Source organism: Sardina pilchardus, chromosome 24, assembly GCF_963854185.1.
Source record: "Sardina pilchardus chromosome 24, fSarPil1.1, whole genome shotgun sequence".
In the NCBI taxonomy this organism is placed as follows: Eukaryota; Metazoa; Chordata; class Actinopteri; order Clupeiformes; family Clupeidae; genus Sardina; species Sardina pilchardus.
The window spans coordinates 24,910,134-24,929,014 of record NC_085017.1 but is presented as its reverse complement, the minus strand read 5'-3'; the positions used below and the strand labels follow the sequence as shown (position 1 = coordinate 24,929,014).

At 41.3% G+C, this 18,881-nt stretch overlaps 2 protein-coding genes and 1 long non-coding RNA gene across 6 annotated transcripts; 2 read left to right on the top strand and 1 right to left on the bottom strand.

Moving 5' to 3' along the window:
- Positions 1-3: 3 nt before the first annotated feature.
- Positions 4-11,582, top strand: LOC134072884 (lysine-specific histone demethylase 2). 2 transcript variants are annotated; one of them, XM_062529758.1, is made up of 21 exons: positions 6-175; positions 334-494; positions 641-762; positions 857-946; positions 1,146-1,257; positions 1,629-1,742; positions 2,204-2,242; positions 2,645-2,837; positions 3,556-3,740; positions 4,921-5,091; positions 5,355-5,432; positions 5,842-5,976; positions 6,163-6,334; positions 6,628-6,755; positions 6,978-7,109; positions 7,983-8,057; positions 8,665-8,781; positions 9,267-9,392; positions 9,782-9,904; positions 10,010-10,162; positions 10,979-11,582. In XM_062529758.1, exons 1-21 carry the CDS (start codon positions 160-162, stop codon positions 11,060-11,062), a joined length of 2,526 nt encoding a protein of 841 aa, XP_062385742.1. In that variant the 5' UTR covers positions 6-159; the 3' UTR covers positions 11,063-11,582. The 2 variants fall into 2 exon arrangements, with proteins under 2 accessions (XP_062385743.1, XP_062385742.1); XM_062529759.1 differs by lacking the exons at positions 9,782-9,904; positions 10,010-10,162; positions 10,979-11,582 and having other exon boundaries at positions 4-175; positions 8,665-8,801.
- A 625-nt stretch (positions 11,583-12,207) lies between these two features.
- LOC134072788 (uncharacterized) lies at positions 12,208-16,463 on the top strand. 3 transcript variants are annotated; one of them, XM_062529632.1, is made up of 9 exons: positions 12,208-12,289; positions 12,655-12,909; positions 13,238-13,507; positions 13,675-13,731; positions 14,084-14,125; positions 14,212-14,334; positions 14,898-14,954; positions 15,415-15,446; positions 16,198-16,463. In XM_062529632.1, exons 1-9 carry the CDS (start codon positions 12,220-12,222, stop codon positions 16,339-16,341), a joined length of 1,050 nt encoding a protein of 349 aa, XP_062385616.1. In that variant the 5' UTR covers positions 12,208-12,219; the 3' UTR covers positions 16,342-16,463. The 3 variants fall into 3 exon arrangements, with proteins under 3 accessions (XP_062385616.1, XP_062385618.1, XP_062385619.1); XM_062529635.1 differs by having other exon boundaries at positions 12,225-12,289; positions 12,659-12,909; XM_062529634.1 differs by lacking the exon at positions 14,084-14,125.
- A 409-nt stretch (positions 16,464-16,872) lies between these two features.
- On the bottom strand, positions 16,873-18,668 carry LOC134072175 (uncharacterized). The gene is made up of 4 exons (XR_009937136.1): positions 18,586-18,668; positions 17,592-17,705; positions 17,239-17,279; positions 16,873-17,075 (listed from the first exon to the last, which is right to left on the bottom strand). It is a non-coding gene; the product is annotated as an uncharacterized LOC134072175 (long non-coding RNA).
- Between the last annotated feature and the right edge of the window lie 213 nt (positions 18,669-18,881).

The window sequence follows — 18,881 nt, the reverse complement described above, 5'->3', positions numbered from 1 at the left end:
GAAACGAATATTATATGACAGATAGACAATACAATTGTTTTGTGTATTATTAGGGCTAGCTTGACTTGTACACAGGCTCCTTTTTATTGTATATGCAGTTACGGCATTTCAGATTTGGTTGTTCACGTGTGTGGTTTTCGAGAGTGGGATCACTCAGCCATGCTGTCTGACGCAGGTTTGATACAGAGCTCTCTCTCTCTCCCTCTTGGCATATTATAATAATCAGCTGGAGACATACCATGCAGAACCAAAACAAACGTACAGCGTAATCTATAAATATTCAGTTTTGGACCAACGCTTATAGTGTAGCCATGTTTGTGTCTTTTACATCAGATTATGGTGGCAATGCGTCCGGTGGTCGACAGCGAGGGAAAAAGCGAGGAGCCGCGGCAGAAACCACGTCAGGAGAAAGCCAACCCATGCGTTCTACTGGTAGACAAACCAACGTCAGGGTGAAACGATCCAACAACAATAGCAACACTCCCACTGGACAGGTAACCTAAAATATGTCTCTCTTTGGTATGTGTAAAATCATTTTGCTTTGAAACATTGGAATTGGGAACTCTTCCTTGGGTGTGAGCTTGTGTTTGCACAAACACAAGGGCATCTTTGTGAGTGGATGTTTGTCATGATGTTCTAGGTCAAGAGAAAAGCCACAGACACAGACGAAGAGGATGATCAGGCAGAGAAGAAGTACAGGAAATGTGAGAAGGCAGGATGCCCAGCTACTTATCCAGTGTGCTTTGCCAGTGCCTCTGAAAGGTGCCCTCTCAGTATCAAACACCTCCACCCTGATATGCACACTTCAGCCTGGTGTCTTGTAGCTTGCTTAACCCCTTTATTGCCTGTGTGTCAGGTGCGCCAAAAATGGCTACACATCGAGATGGTACCACCTCTCCTGTGGTGAACATTTCTGCAATGAGTGTTTTGACCACTACTACAGAAGGTGAGATACACACATAATCATGAATTCAAAAAGGCACAACGTTGAAAGTTTGCCTAGTTGACCCTTTATTTGTCTGGCGGTGATGAAAAACAAGGATAGAGTTGTGTCAGTCAACACAATCAAACAATGAATGACAAAAAAAAAGCTCTCTCAAACTCTCAAAGTAGAACATAACAATTGGTCTCCTGTGCTTTTGTAGTCACAAAGATGGCTATGAGAAGTATGCAACCTGGAAGAGAGTGTGGACGGGGAATGGGAAGACTGAGCCTAGTCTCAAGGCCTTCATGGCCGACCAGCAACTTCCCTACTGGGTAAGGCCTCAGGGACATACTACATCTAATGAAAGATCTACCAGGAGCATGTGAAAATGCATATCTGACTTACTTTTATTTTTCTTCTCTGGTTTGAGCTTCTTCAATCACTTTGCTCTGGGAGTAACCAGTAGAATTAGATCTATTTCATTTTTTCACCAAGTTTAAACATGCACAACCCACTAGTTATAGAATCACCCATTTTACTGGTGCTGCTAGTGATGTCTGTGGTGAAGCATCAACTGATTATGAGTTTCATATCAGTATGCTGCATTTCCCATATTACTGTTTGTTTACTTTTCCGATATTAGTTTGCTCATTTTGACTCATTGAAGGAAGAGTATCTCATTCTGTGCTCCTCCGTCCTGCAGGTTCAGTGCACAAAATCAGACTGTGGCAAGTGGAGGCAGCTCACTAAGGAAATCCAGCTCACTTCATCTCTCGTCTCCGCCTACCGCTGCGGACTGAAAGTCAACAATGTCAAGGTAGGAAGATGTCTGCCTGTAACAGCATTCCTTGACCTGTAACAATGGAACCGTAAGACAGAAGTCATTTGCAGGATATATAAAGTAGGGTTCAGACCAAAGATTGCCGACGAGACGAGCCTCAACGTTCTACTGCGACTAAACATGTTGAATGCTTTGAGACGGCTTGCAACTCCGTGCAACTTCTAACTCGGTCTTGTCGCGTCGGGAGTCTTTGGTGTGAATTAGGCATAGCACAACCAAAGATTCTAGAGTGCTACGCTCATTTTTAAAAGATGCATTTAATCTAAAGTCATGTCTAGTGAGAGAGCTCTATTTACTGTAGGGAGGGAGGCAGTAGGTAGCTGCCTTCCGTTTCAAACAGAGCCATAATGTTTGATATTAGGTCGCTGCTGGAGGCCTCTGATATTAAGTGTGTGTGTGTGTGTGTGTGTGTGTGCGCGTGTGTGTGTGCCATGCAGACTGAAGGACCAGACCAGTGCTCGCTCCCAGAAGACATGGTGAGTGGATTGCATCTACGCTGCCAGATCTCTGAGCGCAACTCTATTTAGAGGGTGTATAGAATTTCAGATAGTCGGTAGGTTTGAAGTTTTTACTATAAATACAACACGTAAAGAAACGTGTATTGGCCTTCTCATTCAATATCCACTGAGGTATGACCATTATATGTCTCATAGGTTGCTTTATTTTCGACCACAGGTTAACATTAAATTTGGATTAAGATCTAAATTATTATAAGGGTTTAAGGATATACGATTAAGGTTAGTAATCATTCTTGCCGACTACACTCGTCGCTGAATGAAGGGATACTAACAATTTAAAATCTGTTGTCCACTCAGCTAGTTTTGTGTACCATCCCATTCTTGTTAATGTTCGTAATGCTGTTGTCTCCTTGTGTCCAGCGAGTGGCAGGAGTGAGTGACAGCTGGTGGAACTCCATGTTAATCGTGCCCCCGTTGCTGAAGGACAGTCCGGCCAACCCTTTCCTCACCACCTACTACCCTGACTGTGTGGGCATGAGTCCCTCTGCGTCGCCTAGCAACTTTGCCCACGGTGACTCGAGGACAGAACACAGACGAGTCGTCCAGCCACAGAGTAAGAGCCAGAGCACTTCAGCTGATTATGAAACTTTCATCAAGGGGCTCATGTTAAGATAAGGCAACAAACAGTGCTCCAGGCTATGCCCTTGGTTTTGCACATTTCATGGAAATCAAATGACATTACTGTACATGGCTGACATGGAACCACAGAGGGTTATCTTCCACCGTTTTATACAGTATAATATATTGTTGTAGGAAAATCAGTGTCAGAGTTTCAGAGAAATTATATGAATTAGGAAATGGAGGTGAGTTGTAGAACTCCTTCATTAAAGTCATTTGAGTCATAAAACTTGAAGCTGTAATTTGTTTGATGCATGAAACGGCAGATCATTTGCAAAGCCCTTCATGATCAAACTGTTTAACTACTAAATTGTTTTGGTAATTTAATATCATATACGTAGATAAACCTACAAGCGAACGTGGTTGGGCGGCTGCTGGGGTGTTCACGCTCAAATTAATTATTTCGCTGTAGATGTTCAAAGCCACGCTATTTCTGTAAAACTTCTGAGAAACAAAAATGAACGAAACTGATTCAGTATCAAACTCCATAGTGTTCTGTTCTGTTATGTTCCTCTAAATGTCAAAAAGCATTACTAATGGTGCAATTTATTTATCCTTGATTGTGCCTTGCTGTCAGACAGATGATAAAATTATCTTAACTGTAATTGTAGTTAATAATTAACTGATGGTTAACTGATTGTATATGGTTCCAGTTCCAGGACTGTGCCCATACTTCCAGCCGTTCTACCAGCCTAATGAATGTGGCAAGGCTCTGTGTGTGCGGCCAGACATGATGGAGCTGGATGAGCTCTATGAGTTTCCAGAATTTTCCCGTGACCCGACCATGTACCTGGCCCTGCGAAACCTCATCCTGGCTGCATGGCATCGAGAGTGCAAGGTCAGACTCTTGACTGTGTCAGGATGACTGTTAAAGGGATATTCCGCCATTTTTGGAAATACGCTCATTTTCCACCTCCCCTCGAGCAAAACAATCGATATTTACCTTGTTCCCGTTCATCCAGCCATTCTGTGAGTCTGGCGATACAACTTTTAGCTTCAGCCTAGCATAGATCATGAATCGGATTAGACCATTAGCTTCTCGCCTGCTAGCTTCATGTTTAAAAGTGACTAAGATTTCTGGTAATTTTCTCATTTAAAACGTGTCTCCTCTCAAGTTAGAAAGTGCAATAAGACCAACTGAAAATGAAACCTGGCGTTTTTCTAGGCTGATTTGACATGGAACTACACTCTCATCTGGCGTAATAATCAAGGCAACTTGCACACTACTGGCACTACTACTGCTTGTTGTCTATGGGGACTATTTTCAGATGCTGCGTACGATATCACTACGCCTATGGTACGTTTGCAAGTTGCCTCGATTCTTACGCCAGATGAGAGTGTAGTTCCATGTCAAATCAGCCTAGAAAAACGCCAGGTTTCATTTTCAGTTGGTCTTATTGCACTTTCTAACTTGAGAGGAGACACGTTTTAAATGGGAAAATTACCAGAAATCTTAGTCACTTTTAAACATGAAGCTAGCAGGCGAGAAGCTAATGGTCTAATCCGATTCAATGATCTATGCTAGGCTGAAGCTAAAAGTTGTATCGCCAGACTCACAGAATGGCTGGATGAACGAGAACAAGGTAAATATCGATTGTTTTGCTCGAGGGGAGGTGGAAAATGAGCGTATTTCCAAAAATGGCGGAATATCCCTTTAAGAACTGGTATTAGACATTTGTGGTTTGCAGTCATCACCCACATGTGTGGTAGTCTGCAAAAGCCCAGTTCCTGTACTGAATGACACTGACTCAACCTCTTTTCAACCTACACTACTCACAAAATGTCAGGGATATTTGGTTTTACGGATATCCAGCTTTTACAGGATGAACGTAAAATCCACTATAACCTCTATAGGTAAACTTAATGTGACCTTCTCTAAATTGAATGTGCATGTCCAACAGTTCAATGTTTCAGTACTTAATTTTCACCTGAAAGCCAGATATCCCTAACTTATTGGGGAGTAGTGTATAGTGTGTATAGTATGTGCACTCACTGCCATCTATGGGCGTGTCTTGCAGGAGGTGCTCACGCCGCAGAGGTGCGTCCCCCATGTGATCGTGCGCGGACTGGTGCGGGTGCGCTGTGTCCAGGAGCTGGACCGAGTCCTGCACTTCATGACCCGGAAGGGACTGATCAACACCGGAGTCCTGCTGGTGAAGCAGCCCACTCTGCCAGAGCAGTACCATCACGTGAGTGGGGCCACCGTCCATGAGTCTCAACGGGTGGTCTCTGAAAATGGGGGGGGGGGGTTGCTGGTATCACCTTTACCACTGGTCCAACAGGTCCGTTGTGGTGACCTGCATGTGTCAAAGTGTAGTTTCTGACTACGTTTGTCACTGGTGTGATGATTATTTGTGAATTTAAACAACAATAGAAAAGTGTGAACAGGTGAATTGGTATTCACGGTATTAGTGGTGCATGTTTACAATCTGAATGTATCTGTGTGCCACAGAAGAAGAAAGTGCTGGTCATTGGTGCTGGAGCATCTGGATTGGCAGCAGCTCGGCAACTCCAGAGCTTTGGCATGCAGGTGAAGACTCCTAGCTTAGTTCTCACTATACTTTCCTTGTCCACTGAAGTATAAGACGGTCTATACTGAAGTATAAAATGGTCTGTTAACTAGCACACTCTCAAGTATGGCTACCTCTCTAGAAAGCTAAAAAAATATTGATCTAGTTTACGGGTATTCAAAATTCAAGCTTTGTTGTTTTGCAGGATGTATTTAAGTGCTGTAAAGAAGTGATCTCATTACAGCAGTTGTTGTTGTAGATATACTCCAGTCATTACCCAGAACTGTGAAGAAGGGATGATCATTTTGGAGAGCTAATATGGACACACACACACACACACTAAGGACACAGAGTAAGATTTGCTTTTGAGTAAGGACAGTGTGAGTCAAAAAGGAGAAAGTTTCATGGTCCTGTATGCACTGTGAACAGGTGGTGGTGCTGGAGGCTCGGGACAGGATAGGAGGCCGCGTCTGGGATGACAAGTCACTAGGTGTCACTGTAGGACGAGGAGCCCAGATAGTCAACGGCTGTGTCAACAACCCTATCGCCCTCATGTGTGAGCAGGTGAGTTAAATATGCTTATTCGCATGAGTGTGTTTCTCTTTAAAAAAAAAAAAAATCTTTAATCAAGAAAAGCGTAATATGAATGAATAGGAACCATCTGTTAAGTCATTATGAATGGCAGGCATGTTTGCTTTTTTTGTGTCCTCTGCTTCATGTGTCTATGTGTGTGTGTCGGTGCATGAGCAGCTGGGTATTAAGATGCACAAGCTTGGGGACCGGTGTGACCTGCTGCTGGAGGGAGGGGGCGCTACAGACCCAGCCATAGACAAGCGCATGGACTTCCACTTCAACGCCATCCTGGACGTGGTGTCTGATTGGAGGAAGGACAAATCTCAGCATCAGGATGCTCCTCTGGGAGGTATGAGCTCTGGGTACAGGGGGACCATTTATAGTTACAGAATATTAAAAACAACAACCGATAGAAACTCTCAGTCTTGTGCCATTGGACTTGTTAGTAAATATTCTTGGGTATCCTGCTATTGTTGCTGCCATTCCAATTCTCCCTGTTTGAATAGTAATTTAGAAGTCAAATATATACTGAGATGTATGTCTGTTTGGCACAGAGTTTTAGTCCATACCATGTTGTATCGTATTTCTCCTGTATCTACTGTACTTGAATGTTCGTTTTTTTGTTTTGTTTGGTGCAAACAGAGAAGATCCAAGAGGTGTATAAGACCTTCCTTCAGGAGTCTGGTATCCACTTCAGTGAGCTGGAGGAGAAGGTGTTGCAGTTTCACTTAAGTAACCTGGAGTATGCCTGTGGCAGCACGCTAGACCAGGTGAACACTACTTCTTGCCCTGTGTCCACCCACCCAGCTGTCTGTCTGTCCATCAGTCCATGTCACTGCCCGAAACAGTCTGTCAGTTAACCTCAAATCAAACTATTGTTATGCTGTCTTGTAAAGTTGTTTTCACTGATAAAGTATAGCCTCTGTGACAGCATGGATTCCCATGGGGCGTTCAGACTTGTATAATGACCGGTTATGTGTTGGTGTCCTCAGGTGTCAGCAAGGTCATGGGACCATAACGAGTTCTTTGCCCAGTTCTCTGGAGACCACACGCTGCTGACGGAGGGCTACTCCTCTGTGCTGCACAAGCTGGCCGAGGGCCTGGACATTCACCTCAACTCACCGGTCTGTCTGCCTGCCGGCCCGCCTGCCGTTTTCTTAATTTGATCTTGTTTAATTATCAAGTATGAATTATTTAGTTCTCATACTGGGCTTTAATTTGAAACTGCAAGACACTATTTGAACTGTGAGAACTTATTTGCTAAATTACTGACAAATCGGAATGCGCAATTAGTAGGCTAGTTAGTAATTAGCAGCGCTATTTAACATTTACAGGAATATAACAGAGGTTGATGTATCTTGACACCATTTTTAGAAGTGTCACAGAAATGGTGAGATATGAAAATGTTTCTTGGCCATAGTTTGAGTTGTGGTCTCATCATGCTCCATTACATTGTAGTGTAGTTTAACCATATACTTACAGTACTCCCCATTTTGACTTTTTCATCAACTTTGCACACAGCCTATTTAAAATGAGTTTGTGACCACATACTTTGACTTATAGTCAAGTGCTTGACCTTTTCTGAAAGCTGAGGCACAGTAGAGTTGTTTGGTATCAATAGATTGACTATGTGTATGGCAGAGCTGGGCAAAGGGTAGAATTTAAATTTTTAGACATTATATATTGGGATAAACATATATTTTACACACAAAGTACTGTATATGTTTCTTCATGGAAATCTTTACATGTCCATATTCTCGAGAGTCTCAACTTTCATAAGATATGATATGGCATTACTATGGTAGTCAATAATAAGTGTCTCTGATAATAAGCTGCCAAACAAGGCATGGGAACGTGCTGGGAAGGTGTGAGAGGTGGGGAGGTGGGTCACTGGTGCCTGGTAAGGGGCTACTGTAGAGCTGATTTGGATGTCTGGACATTTCATTTTAGAGTGTCTGGTGGTGCCTCTCCCTTAATGACCCTTAATTTCCTCACAGGTCCAGTCCATTGACTACTCTGGAGACTTAGTTAAAGTCATGACGACCAGTGGCTCCCAGTGGAGTGCACAGAAGGTAAGAGAAATGAAAGACAGCAGTGATCCTGTCTGTAGAAGCTAAAGATGGATGTCCCCTAGTTTCAAGTTTCTAGTCATGTAAATTACGTCAACGGAAACGTTTTTGTGTTGGCTCACCTGTGGTTGACCTTGTGGTGGAAAAAGAGTTGCGGCTGTATTCATTGGAGTACTATTTCAGTGCCTGATGGTCTGTTTGAAAAGAAATGCCTCTCTGTTGATACTGTGACTCCAAGTTATATGATACGCGATAAGTCTGAAATGCTGTAGTAATAGATTTACAGAAAAGTTGACCTTGTGGTGGTGGAGCTGTGGCTGTTCTTTTAGTGCCTGTTGATGTCATTCAAAAGAAATATCTTCTGGTTAGCACTGCAAGCCACGTATGCGTCACAAGTGAAACTGGCTTATCCAGGAGACAAAAATAGATATCTAGATTGCTCTAATACACAATCTATTGGGTTGCACTCATTCATGCGTTCAGTATCTTCTGCTTATTACTGTGAGTCCTGCTGACGTGAACTGAAAGTTGTCATTAACAGCATCAACATGGTTCATGGGAGAGTAGCTATGAGAGTATGGTTATGATGCGCGTCTATTGATTTTTCCAGGTGTTGGTGACCGTTCCACTGGCTCTCCTCCAGAAGGCCATCATCCAGTTCTGCCCGCCCCTGCCGGAGAGGAAGCTGAAGGCCATTCACAGCCTCGGGGCTGGGGTTATAGAGAAGGTCCATTAACAAGTGTTGAAGTAAATATAGCGGGAATTAATAGTGGAAAATACAGGAATTAAGGTGGAAGTAACAGGGGAAAGGCAAAGCAACAAAACACGTCAGGATTGCTACACAGAATATGGGCTATTATTATTTTATTATTTTTATATTCTGTGTATCTCTGTTCAAGTACAAAATGGAAAAGTCCTCTATTTTTTGCATGTTGAAGCCACAAATGGGTGACTTTAAAATAGTCTGTACCGGGGACTTCCAGTTGGTACACAGATGTTCTCCAGAAGCTGATGACATGAAAGTCAAGCCAAAAAAGTAAAACATATTTGGCTTGTGTTGCTTCATCAGGTCTCCATAACGACTTTACGAAATGAGACATATTGAGGAAGATATAGCTTTTAGATATAAACACAGCAAATACACAAAAAGGGTAACTTTCCATTTGTCTTGTGAGTTTGCTTTCAACTCCTCCTCTGCCTTCTCTTTTACAGATTGCCCTGCAGTTTCCCTATAGATTCTGGGACCGTAAAGTCCAAGGAGCGGACTACTTTGGCCATGTCCCACCAGGCCCAGAGAACAGGGGCTTGTTTAGCGTGTTTTACGACATGGACCCAAAGGTGAGAGAATTTGATTTAGCAGTGAGGCATGCTTGCTTTCTGAAGACAAGGTTAAAACATGATCAAGGTCAAATGTGTCAAAACAGGATCAAACTCTGAAGCGTCAGGCAGATTCTTCCCTCAGATCTTCGATCACTTTGTGGTGGTTGTTCCTTTACATGAGTAATCAGAGTTCATTCGGTGGAAGGGAAGAGCAAACTTATAAAGAGCTAAACTCTTGATCTGAAACTTGATTGGACTTTTATATTGACTTGAAAAAATCCCATATTGCCTAGGCTCAAGACTCAAAGCTCTTCTAGTTCTTACAGCTGCATATTTGGTGACACCTCTGCAGGAAAAAGTGAAAATGTAATTTATTACAAGACTGCACTGGATGTATCTGTGTGTAGGGTAAGCAGAGTGTGCTGATGTCCGTCATCACTGGAGAGGCACTGCCCACGGTCAGAGACCTGGAGGACAAAGAGGTGGCTGACATGTGCCTGAGGGTCCTGAGAGAGCTGTTCCAGGATCAGGTAAAGATCACAGCTTTATGGGATAATATTCTTTGCGCCCTTAGAGAACTACATTTGAACGATTTGTATGCTTCTGTCTGTAAATACTGCTGTTGCCATCCTCAGGAGGTTCCAGATTACCAGAAGTTCTTTGTGACCCGCTGGAGTCGAGACGCCTGGGCACAGATGTCCTACAGCTTTGTGAAGACAGGGGGCAGTGGTGAGGCCTACGACATCATTGCAGAGGACGTCCAGGGGAAAGTGTTCTTTGCTGGAGAGGTGAGGCTTCTCAAGACATGAAGTCGGGCTACTGATCTGCTCTCCACAGCATGCCATAAGGGCCACATTTTGCTTTCCGATAAACAATGTTTACAGTAATTATCTGTTGATAAGAACATTTGTTTCACATTTTGAGAGGAAACATTTGCATGCAAACACGCCAACTGAACTTTTCCAGTCAAAATTGATATTAATCTGGTGATATAGATTTATGGTTGAGAGGCTTGGATCTTCATGTCAAGTGTGTACTACAAGCCACCAGTCTTTGAACTAATATTGACAATAAGCACTCCCTGATTTGACACTTGTCTACCCATGTGGCTGTCATTATCCAGGTTAACTTGACACTACAAATCACTGTGACCAGAACAGCCTGAATCGGGTCTGCCATGCTTCTCAGCAGAACTTCCTGTTAAATCTGAAATACTAGACGAAAATAGCACTTCAACTTCTCTCACAGTATTTATATCAGGCAACTGTAGTTGGGTCACTGAGACCTCGTGACGTTTGATCAGTGCCTTCACAACATTAACAGTTACAGTACTTACCAACTAGTGCATTGGCGCAGGAATAGACCCACCCCAACAACTCTAACACCTTTACTTAAACCATTTATGAAAGTATGCGTGCTAAATAGAGATGTGATCTACATATTATGATTAATTGCGAAAACCAGGATGCTACAGTGCAATGTTGGTCGTCTTAGTGTCCTTTACGCTATTTATACTCTATACGTACAGTATTTATTTATACGCATGCACACACACTATGTAGGAGTCATCAATGACTTCCCTGTTCTGTTTTTGTCCCTTTCAGGCTACCAACAGGCACTTTCCCCAGACTGTGACTGGGGCCTATCTCAGTGGGGTCCGAGAGGCCAGCAAGATCACCGCTGTCTGATATCAGGAATTACAGTAGTGATGCCTCAACCTCTGTCTGACTTTTTATACTGTACATTCTGGTGCTTTCCGTGGAGAATTCGAGAAGACTGACGGCTCTCGCCCACAGTGACCATGTTGGCTGAGTAGCAAAATGCTTGAGTAGTGACTATTTCAGGTAGCCATTCTTTTATGTTCTCCTTTCGATGATGTCTGGTCACTCAGTTTAAAGGTCATGCACGTTTAAAACAGCACTTATTGTGTCCTATTCATTGCAATTACTCAAAGAGATTTCTACAAGATTAAGTTGATACAGTGGGACATTTTTTTTTCAGTGATGGACAGAACATACTTTTGTTAGATAATGGAAGGCAAGGAAATCCAATTTAAGGGCTTGTCCAACTTTCTAATTTATCATATCATGACTGAAGCAAGCTCTTGTACATATAAAGATATTATGAGTTTGTACCTATTTATGATTCTTTGTAATACCCTGTATAACAAGAATAATGCACATGATCAAAATATATAATTTCTTTGTTTCTCTGTGTATTTGTCTATGTATTGTGCACCACTACATACCTACCATAGGAACTTTAAACTGGCAATCAATGTTCTGCTCAGATGGATAAACACAATTTATATAGCATACAGAAACACTTACAATATCCATTTATATACAAATATATGGCAGGCCTATCTGTAACCTAATACCAAACCCAGCTTTTAGGTACATCTAAATGGTCTACTCAAAGGAGCGTGCATATGCACATGCACACAGAAAATACTACTGTGTATGACCGCTTACATGGTTTCCCCACATATAGTGAATAAATGAGTGGCTCAAAAAACTAGGCCAATGAAATCACAAGAAATGCTCAGAAAATGTCTTGAAAAACATATTTAGGACATGATTTTACAGCAGTTACATCAACTGTTTTAGACACAACAGATAAATGACCAGAATAGAAATGGTTTCAAAATGGGCTTTGTCCACTATCTCCTATACCATCCTCACTGGCCTGTCAATCAAGCTGCATCATGTGCCACTCTGCCAAATATAACATGCTCCTAGATGCATCATCTCCTCCTGAACAGGAAGGTCTGGGCGGATGGATATGTTAAGGAGCGGTGGGGGTGGAGGCCATATTATTGAGATGCATTTGTTCAGACACAGTAATGAAGAACTTTGAAACGGGTTGGCTTGATATGCTCATTCTTTTAAATCTCTTCACCAGGGGTTTCACAGGTAAGATATATGAAAAATGAACAAATACTTTTTTGGGGATTTATTACCAAGAACGTAGAACTTTGTTCCATAATTAAACGGACAAATTCAGTAACTTGATCTCAAGCTTTCAGCTGAATGTTTTTGTTTGCCTTATAAACAATGTTTGTGGGTTTTCTTCACCATATTGTCACAGACTTTGAGTGAATTGTTAAAAGAGATAAATGATTTCATTGTAGTTGCATGTCATATACAGTGGAAATGACTTACAAGATTGGAAACAATCATTTACAATTAATTCTGCCAGGTGTGCTGAAATGTGAGTGTCGCTGAGAAACTATGTGCTTAGAATGTAATTATTTGATCTCGGTCTCCCTCCACCTCAGTCAGAAGGTACTCTGTTCCTGAAGAATACTTCCTGTTTCTGCACTGCGACAGTGATCCAGACAACCCCAATATGGAGTGGAGGAACAGGGCAGGCCAGGTCATTGCCTCCAAAAATGGAGCTGCCGTGTCCTACCTCAACCAGAATAAGTACCACATAGCAGACGGATTCCTGCAGATTAAGGAGCTGGAGCGGTCCGATGCTGGGGAGTATTACTGTAACGGTCACCTGGAGGCCGAGGTGGAGGTGCTGACAGGTACAGAGGGACATCCACAACTTTGGGAGCAGCAGCTGCTGCTTTGTGATCAATTAAATACTGTTCATCAGTATACACAGACATTTAACTGTGCTTTGTTCAACTGGTAACTGAAAAAAAAATCAGGGTTATCAGCAATTTAGTTATTGCAATCATTTTTGTCGACAAAATTGCAATACAAAACCATGGGCTTTGGAATTAACAGGCTTATCTGAGCACTATATGGACAGATGCCAGATTAGATCAATGGGAATTGATAGTGGATGTTCGAAATATTACATACCTAGAATGTATTATTTTCTGTCATATGGGTGTGATGTCAACACAGGTCGAAGATTTTCTATATCTGAGGGACGGACCCTGTTGATACCCTGTGAAGGTGACAAAAAGCAGGTCTGGTCCTTCAAGAAAGAGAGGAGCCCCAAGCGTGTGATCTTCACCGTCCTCAGGAATGGAACTGTAATCGGACAGAGCGACAACCTACAAGGACGGTTTTTCCCCTATCACAAGGCTCTTATGATAGTTCATCTGGAGCTAGAGGATTCTGGGAAGTACTTGTGTAACAACAACCCGGTTGCCTGGCTCACAGTGATTAAAGGTGAGGCTGATGAAGGTTGTAGAGATTTGATTTAGCGTTGCAGCCTTAAAGTCTGCTTAAACTGTGTTGGTTTGGTAGAAATTAATGTTTGTCTCAAACACAATAGCTCACACACAGTATAAATCATTTCTATCATGGTGTCCTTAAGATTGTTTTTTTCTTTATAGCTCGTCAGGATCATATATACCAAACCACAACAGCAGTAATGGATATAATTGTTACAGGTAATTTACACAATGTTGATTAACTTCTTTTTTTACATGTCAAATGTTTACTTACAACACATTAGGAGGCAAACATTGCTGGTGCTGTTGTTGTAGTAGATTTATTACCAGTGTACCCCCACTATAGGCTAGGCTACTCAAGATGAGATGGGCGCAAGGATCACTCTGTCCAGACCCCAGAGCATAGACTATACTGACATAAACACTCACAGACACCATAGTCAGGGGAAAGTTACTTCATAGACATAGTTAAATCAACATCATCAAATCTGGTGCCTTAGTGAATTTGTGTGGATCAGTTGAGATACAACACCATTAAAGTTGGGTTTAACTGAAATCTCTTTTTTTGCAGATTCACCAGAAATACATGTAACGGGTCCTATTTTGAATAAAGGTATAGGCTGATATATTTTGCAAGATGTTATGGATGTGTCAGGTAGGTCTGTTTGAATCTTAATTGTTTGTTCATTTTTCTGATAGTGGCTGTTATTGCTGTTGTCGGACTATGTGTACTAGTGTCATCAGTTTTTCTGGTGTCGCTAATTTTGTGCCAGAGAAAGATGTCAAAGAAAAGAAAGAACAAAAAGCATGTCAGAATTACAGGTAAGTACATAACTGCTTTGCCAGTAGCCTACTTCCGTCAGACTGTGTACCTGTAGTGTACCTGATAACAATTACTGGTGGGTCCCCCCTAATTTATGGCAAAAAGTGAATCTTTCATATATTCTAGATTCATTATATAAAGTATTTAAAAAAATATTTTAAGCCATTTGTTTTAATCTTGATTACAGCTCTTGATCTACGGCTCACAGCTCATGAAAACCAGAATCAGTTTTTCATATTATTAGAATAAAGAGGTTATTATACAGAAATGTCAACATTTTGAAAATAAATCAACTAATCTGACTAATCTAAAGTATTTTTTATGCTAATATTTTGTTTAAAAAATCTTCATGAGCTGTTATAATCATCGACACTAAAACAAAAACAAAAAATGGCTTGAAACATTCCACTCTATATGTTATGAATTCCGAATATATGAAAGATTCACTTTTTGAAATACTTTGAACGGGAAAATTGAACTTTTCCATAGGATTTAAATTTTTTGAGATCCATCTGTATCTGGAGAGCTATCTTGTGTTTCAAACCTTATGCTGTTGTCATAGGGACAGGACATCATCATGAGGAAACTGAGCTGCAACCACAGGGCCTATGCATTAGAGGTAACACTACTCTGCCTCCTACAGTATATCAGTGTTCTTATCTTCATGTATATTAGCCTAGAAATCTAGACGCCCCTATAGCGGCAGCAAATGTGAGTCTGGCTGGTTAGGCTACATGTACATTACATTACATTACATTACAGTGACTTTAAATGACGACAGTAACATGTGACATATTCATGCACTTGAGAGGGGCAAGTACAGCTAGAGACAGACAGACCTTGCATGATAAAATGATTATACAGTGTTTGTTTTGACTGTGTTTGTTTATTTTGGTGGTGCATGGGTGATTCCATAGAGGGAAACTATTTGAATACCAGTGCAGAAATGATGATTAAAAATGTTGCCAGATAGCTCAGTTTCATTTGATGTGTCAATCTTAATGTTTTACAATGGCAACATTCTGGTAATATTATTTTTGAACATTGTGAAATGTTGATGCTCTCAATCTACACAACAGGTTCACCGAAGATTCACAGTGATGTTGATCAGGTAAGAACCTTTCAATCACATTCAATAGCTTCACTCACCACTACATCCGCTATCACTAACCTGTAACCTCTGGCCTATACAACTAGAAAACACATAATATAAGAATAAATGCAATGTGAATATATAATAATCCTGATGTGAAACAATAGCACCTCTACTCATTGAGACATTGTGCTAGGGCTTTCATTTACAGCAAACCAAGTTAGAGGGTCAGCCCACCCGTGTTTATTGCTGCCTGTCTGAATTCGAGAACCAGAAACTTAACATCGCTGTACATGTGACTGTACCGCATAATGAAACCTTGTTTGGTCAGTCCTCAGGAGTCTTACACTTACACTTTCATTTCACACGCTCATGACATTGTCCAACAAAGTGAAACTACCGCAAAGTTTATCTTCTCATATTGATTGATTCCTTTCAAATATTATCATCGGAATATTATGAGAGGCTTTGAAGTCAAGCAGACATTTGCCAAACTGTGTGTTTGTGGTTATGTGTTATTGTTATCATTATTTATGCTTATCTTTTGATTTCAGTGCTTATTGTCAATATCATTCATATTATCTATATATTGATACTTTTATACCTTTCACTTAATTATTAATAATCACTTTATCTTTTTCACTTAAAAAAAATTGCTCAGTCATGAAGTACACCAGATTTAAATTTCTACAGTTAGCGTTATACTGTTGTAACTATGCATATACTGCATGTCAGATACATCCATTGAATCTTGCGTGTGTTTTAACAGAGCCTGTCAGCTGTGGAGGACCGTGAGGTCCACTATGCATCTCTGGGGCGACAGAACTGGCTGGAAAGAGGGCGAATGCAGGATAAGGATCACCAGGTCATCTATTCCACTGTTGCCGTGACGTTGAACCCAACTACAGACTAGATTCTGTGAGCAAGATTTATTGACCTGCTGTGCATAGACAACATAGAGGGGTTGTGGAATATTATATATATATATATATATATATAAATTGTCATATTTGTGTAGAACTTTCCTTGATAAGCTGTGGGCAGGACTTCAAATAAAAACTTTGAGATATTTTTTGTTATTTTATTTAGAAATAATGTCAAAAACATGTTGTAAAAAGTAGAAAAAGAAAATATATTTCTTATGCTGTTATTTAAGTGTAGAGAAATTAGCTGTGCAGGACACATCAAATGCTAAGGTATCTGCTACAGGTATAGCATAGTCATATGACTATCCAAAATAGTCATATCTGCCAGACATATACTGTAGGCCTAGTAGTCATCCACTCACCCACATAAGCGCACTGAGATCAAGTGCACATTGAGACATTTCAGCATGAAAAAGCTTTCAAGGTTTTAGGTCACTGTACATAATTTGCTACAAGCATTGACTTAGCTTCACATATCCCCCCCCCCCCCCTCACACACACACACACACACACACACACACATACTGTACATTTACACAAACACAGTATAACAATATTCACTTTGCCCTCAAAGTATAAGTACATTCAGTGAAGATGACTATACGACAGCGACAGGAGAGCGTCTGGCCACGGTGGCGTAGGTCACATCTGGGGGATGTATGAGTTTTTTCTGACCATTTATGCCGTGGCATTTCAGGCTGGCATAATGCAGATCACTGCCCTAGAATAAAACAGCACAATGGTAAAGTTTTGGTAGGATCTTACTTCAGTTGTTTTGTCAATCTTTCACTATTCCATTTTTGGTGCTAGCTGGTGTGTGTGAGTGTGTGTGTGTGTGTGTGTGTGTGTGTGTGTGTGAGAGAGAGAGACATGTTATCCATCACCTTTAGATCTTTATTTCCAGTGTTCTTGGAGCTGTGCTTTGCTAATTTTAGCATGACAGAGAGATAGAAAGGAACATCAATAATCAAACATCAAAGATCAATTAATATTGATGTCAATAATATCCTCATGCCTTGAGCGATAGCTATGAGAACTATATTATTAAAAGATCTCTGAGTCCCTCTTACGACACATTAAAAACTACATCAAACCCTACATCAAACAACATTGCATTTTTTAAACATGTGTATTCAAAGTCTCACTACATCTTACTGTACACAGGGAAACAGGAATATATTGTATGGATAAAATGCATCAGATTCAGTTTCTGTTTTGAAAAGTGGTCCATACTGACCTTGGTAACGAGCTACGCAGAAGGTGACCAACGCCCCTAGGAAGGCTGCAGCAAGCCCTACACAAGCCAGGAGGGTCCGGTTGAGGGGGGACCACTGCTTTCCACCTGCCTCGTCTAAAACACGAAACCACAGGTCTTTTAGGTCTATGAACCACACACAACAGCTCTGAAGACTGAAGAAGTCCCCCTGCACACAACAGCTCTTTGAAGCCCCCCTGCATGCAACAGCTCTTAAGACTGACGAAGCCCCCCTTGCACGCAACAGCTCTTAAGACTGATGAAGCCCCCCTTGCACACAACAGCTACTGAAGACTGAAGAAGCCTCCTTGCACACAACAGCTAATGAAGAAATCCCCTTATGCCTGATGCGGCTCAGCGTAACTCGGAAAGTGTGGCATTGGTTCGTATAACTCTGACCACAAGATGCTTTGTGGTGGTAAAAGCGTCAGTGGTCAATTTGAAAAACGACCATTTCTGAAAAAGGAGGTCATTTTTTAAGTTTCTTTTTTGGGAAACATGTCCAGAAGGAGGAGATGTACTCTCATTTTTTTTTGCATGAATTTTTGCAGCGTGAACAGTCTGCAAAGCAGCCGAGGCTACTACCTGTGAAGAATATTTTTGCATGAATTTTTAATGCTGGTAGTTATTTACTGCTGAAATACGACTTTTTGTTTGAGTTCTATGCCACTCCCCAGGTCTCACCAGGTTGGATTGCAACCCCACCTGTATCCTGTGTTATATCAGACAGCAACAATGCATGAGTCACAGTTTTGATGTCTACATCCACATTGCACAACATAACAGGAATGATTCTAAAATCTGACTGTTTCTCAACTTAACTAACTTGACACCTGCAAGCTCTTGGAATACAGACAGAAAATGTACTATAACATGTTTTTTTACTATATATAAACTGGATGATGCTGGATTTACAAGAAGTCCACTGAATGTACAATATATGATGTGGGAGCTTTTCAGTCTCTCGATGTCTTACCTGTGAATGACAGTCTGATGCTTGCCTCAGCAGTCAGCACTTTATTTAGTTGAAACAAACAGTGATACACCCCCAAATCAGATTCTTTCACTCCTGTAATTAAAAGCTCCCATGGGTCAACTTCATCTGAATCTGCCTGGATGCTGTTCTCATTCTGGATCCTCATGTAAGATTTAGAAACTTTAGAAAATTCTGTGACCATCACTGGTTTCAACTCATTGTCACGGTAGTGGAACCACGAAACTGTATCAGGCTGATTAGCTGCAGGCCCATGTGAGACATTACAGGACAGAGTG

What these genes read in the sequence shown, in the direction of transcription:
- LOC134072884 (XM_062529758.1), top strand. An exon ending in TTTGCCAGTGCCTCTGAAAG is followed by an intron (nt 763 to 856) that starts GTGCCCTCTCAG and finishes CCTGTGTGTCAG; the next exon opens with GTGCGCCAAAAATGGCTACA. An exon ending in CATGGCATCGAGAGTGCAAG is followed by an intron (nt 3,741 to 4,920) that starts GTCAGACTCTTG and finishes CGTGTCTTGCAG; the next exon opens with GAGGTGCTCACGCCGCAGAG.
- LOC134072788 (XM_062529632.1), top strand. Translation starts at nt 12,220, where the DNA reads ATGAAGAACTTTGAAACGGGTTGGCTTGATATGCTCATTCTTTTAAAT. An exon ending in CTTCACCAGGGGTTTCACAG is followed by an intron (nt 12,290 to 12,654) that starts GTAAGATATATG and finishes CCTCCACCTCAG; the next exon opens with TCAGAAGGTACTCTGTTCCT. An exon ending in ACAGGGCCTATGCATTAGAG is followed by an intron (nt 14,955 to 15,414) that starts GTAACACTACTC and finishes TCTACACAACAG; the next exon opens with GTTCACCGAAGATTCACAGT.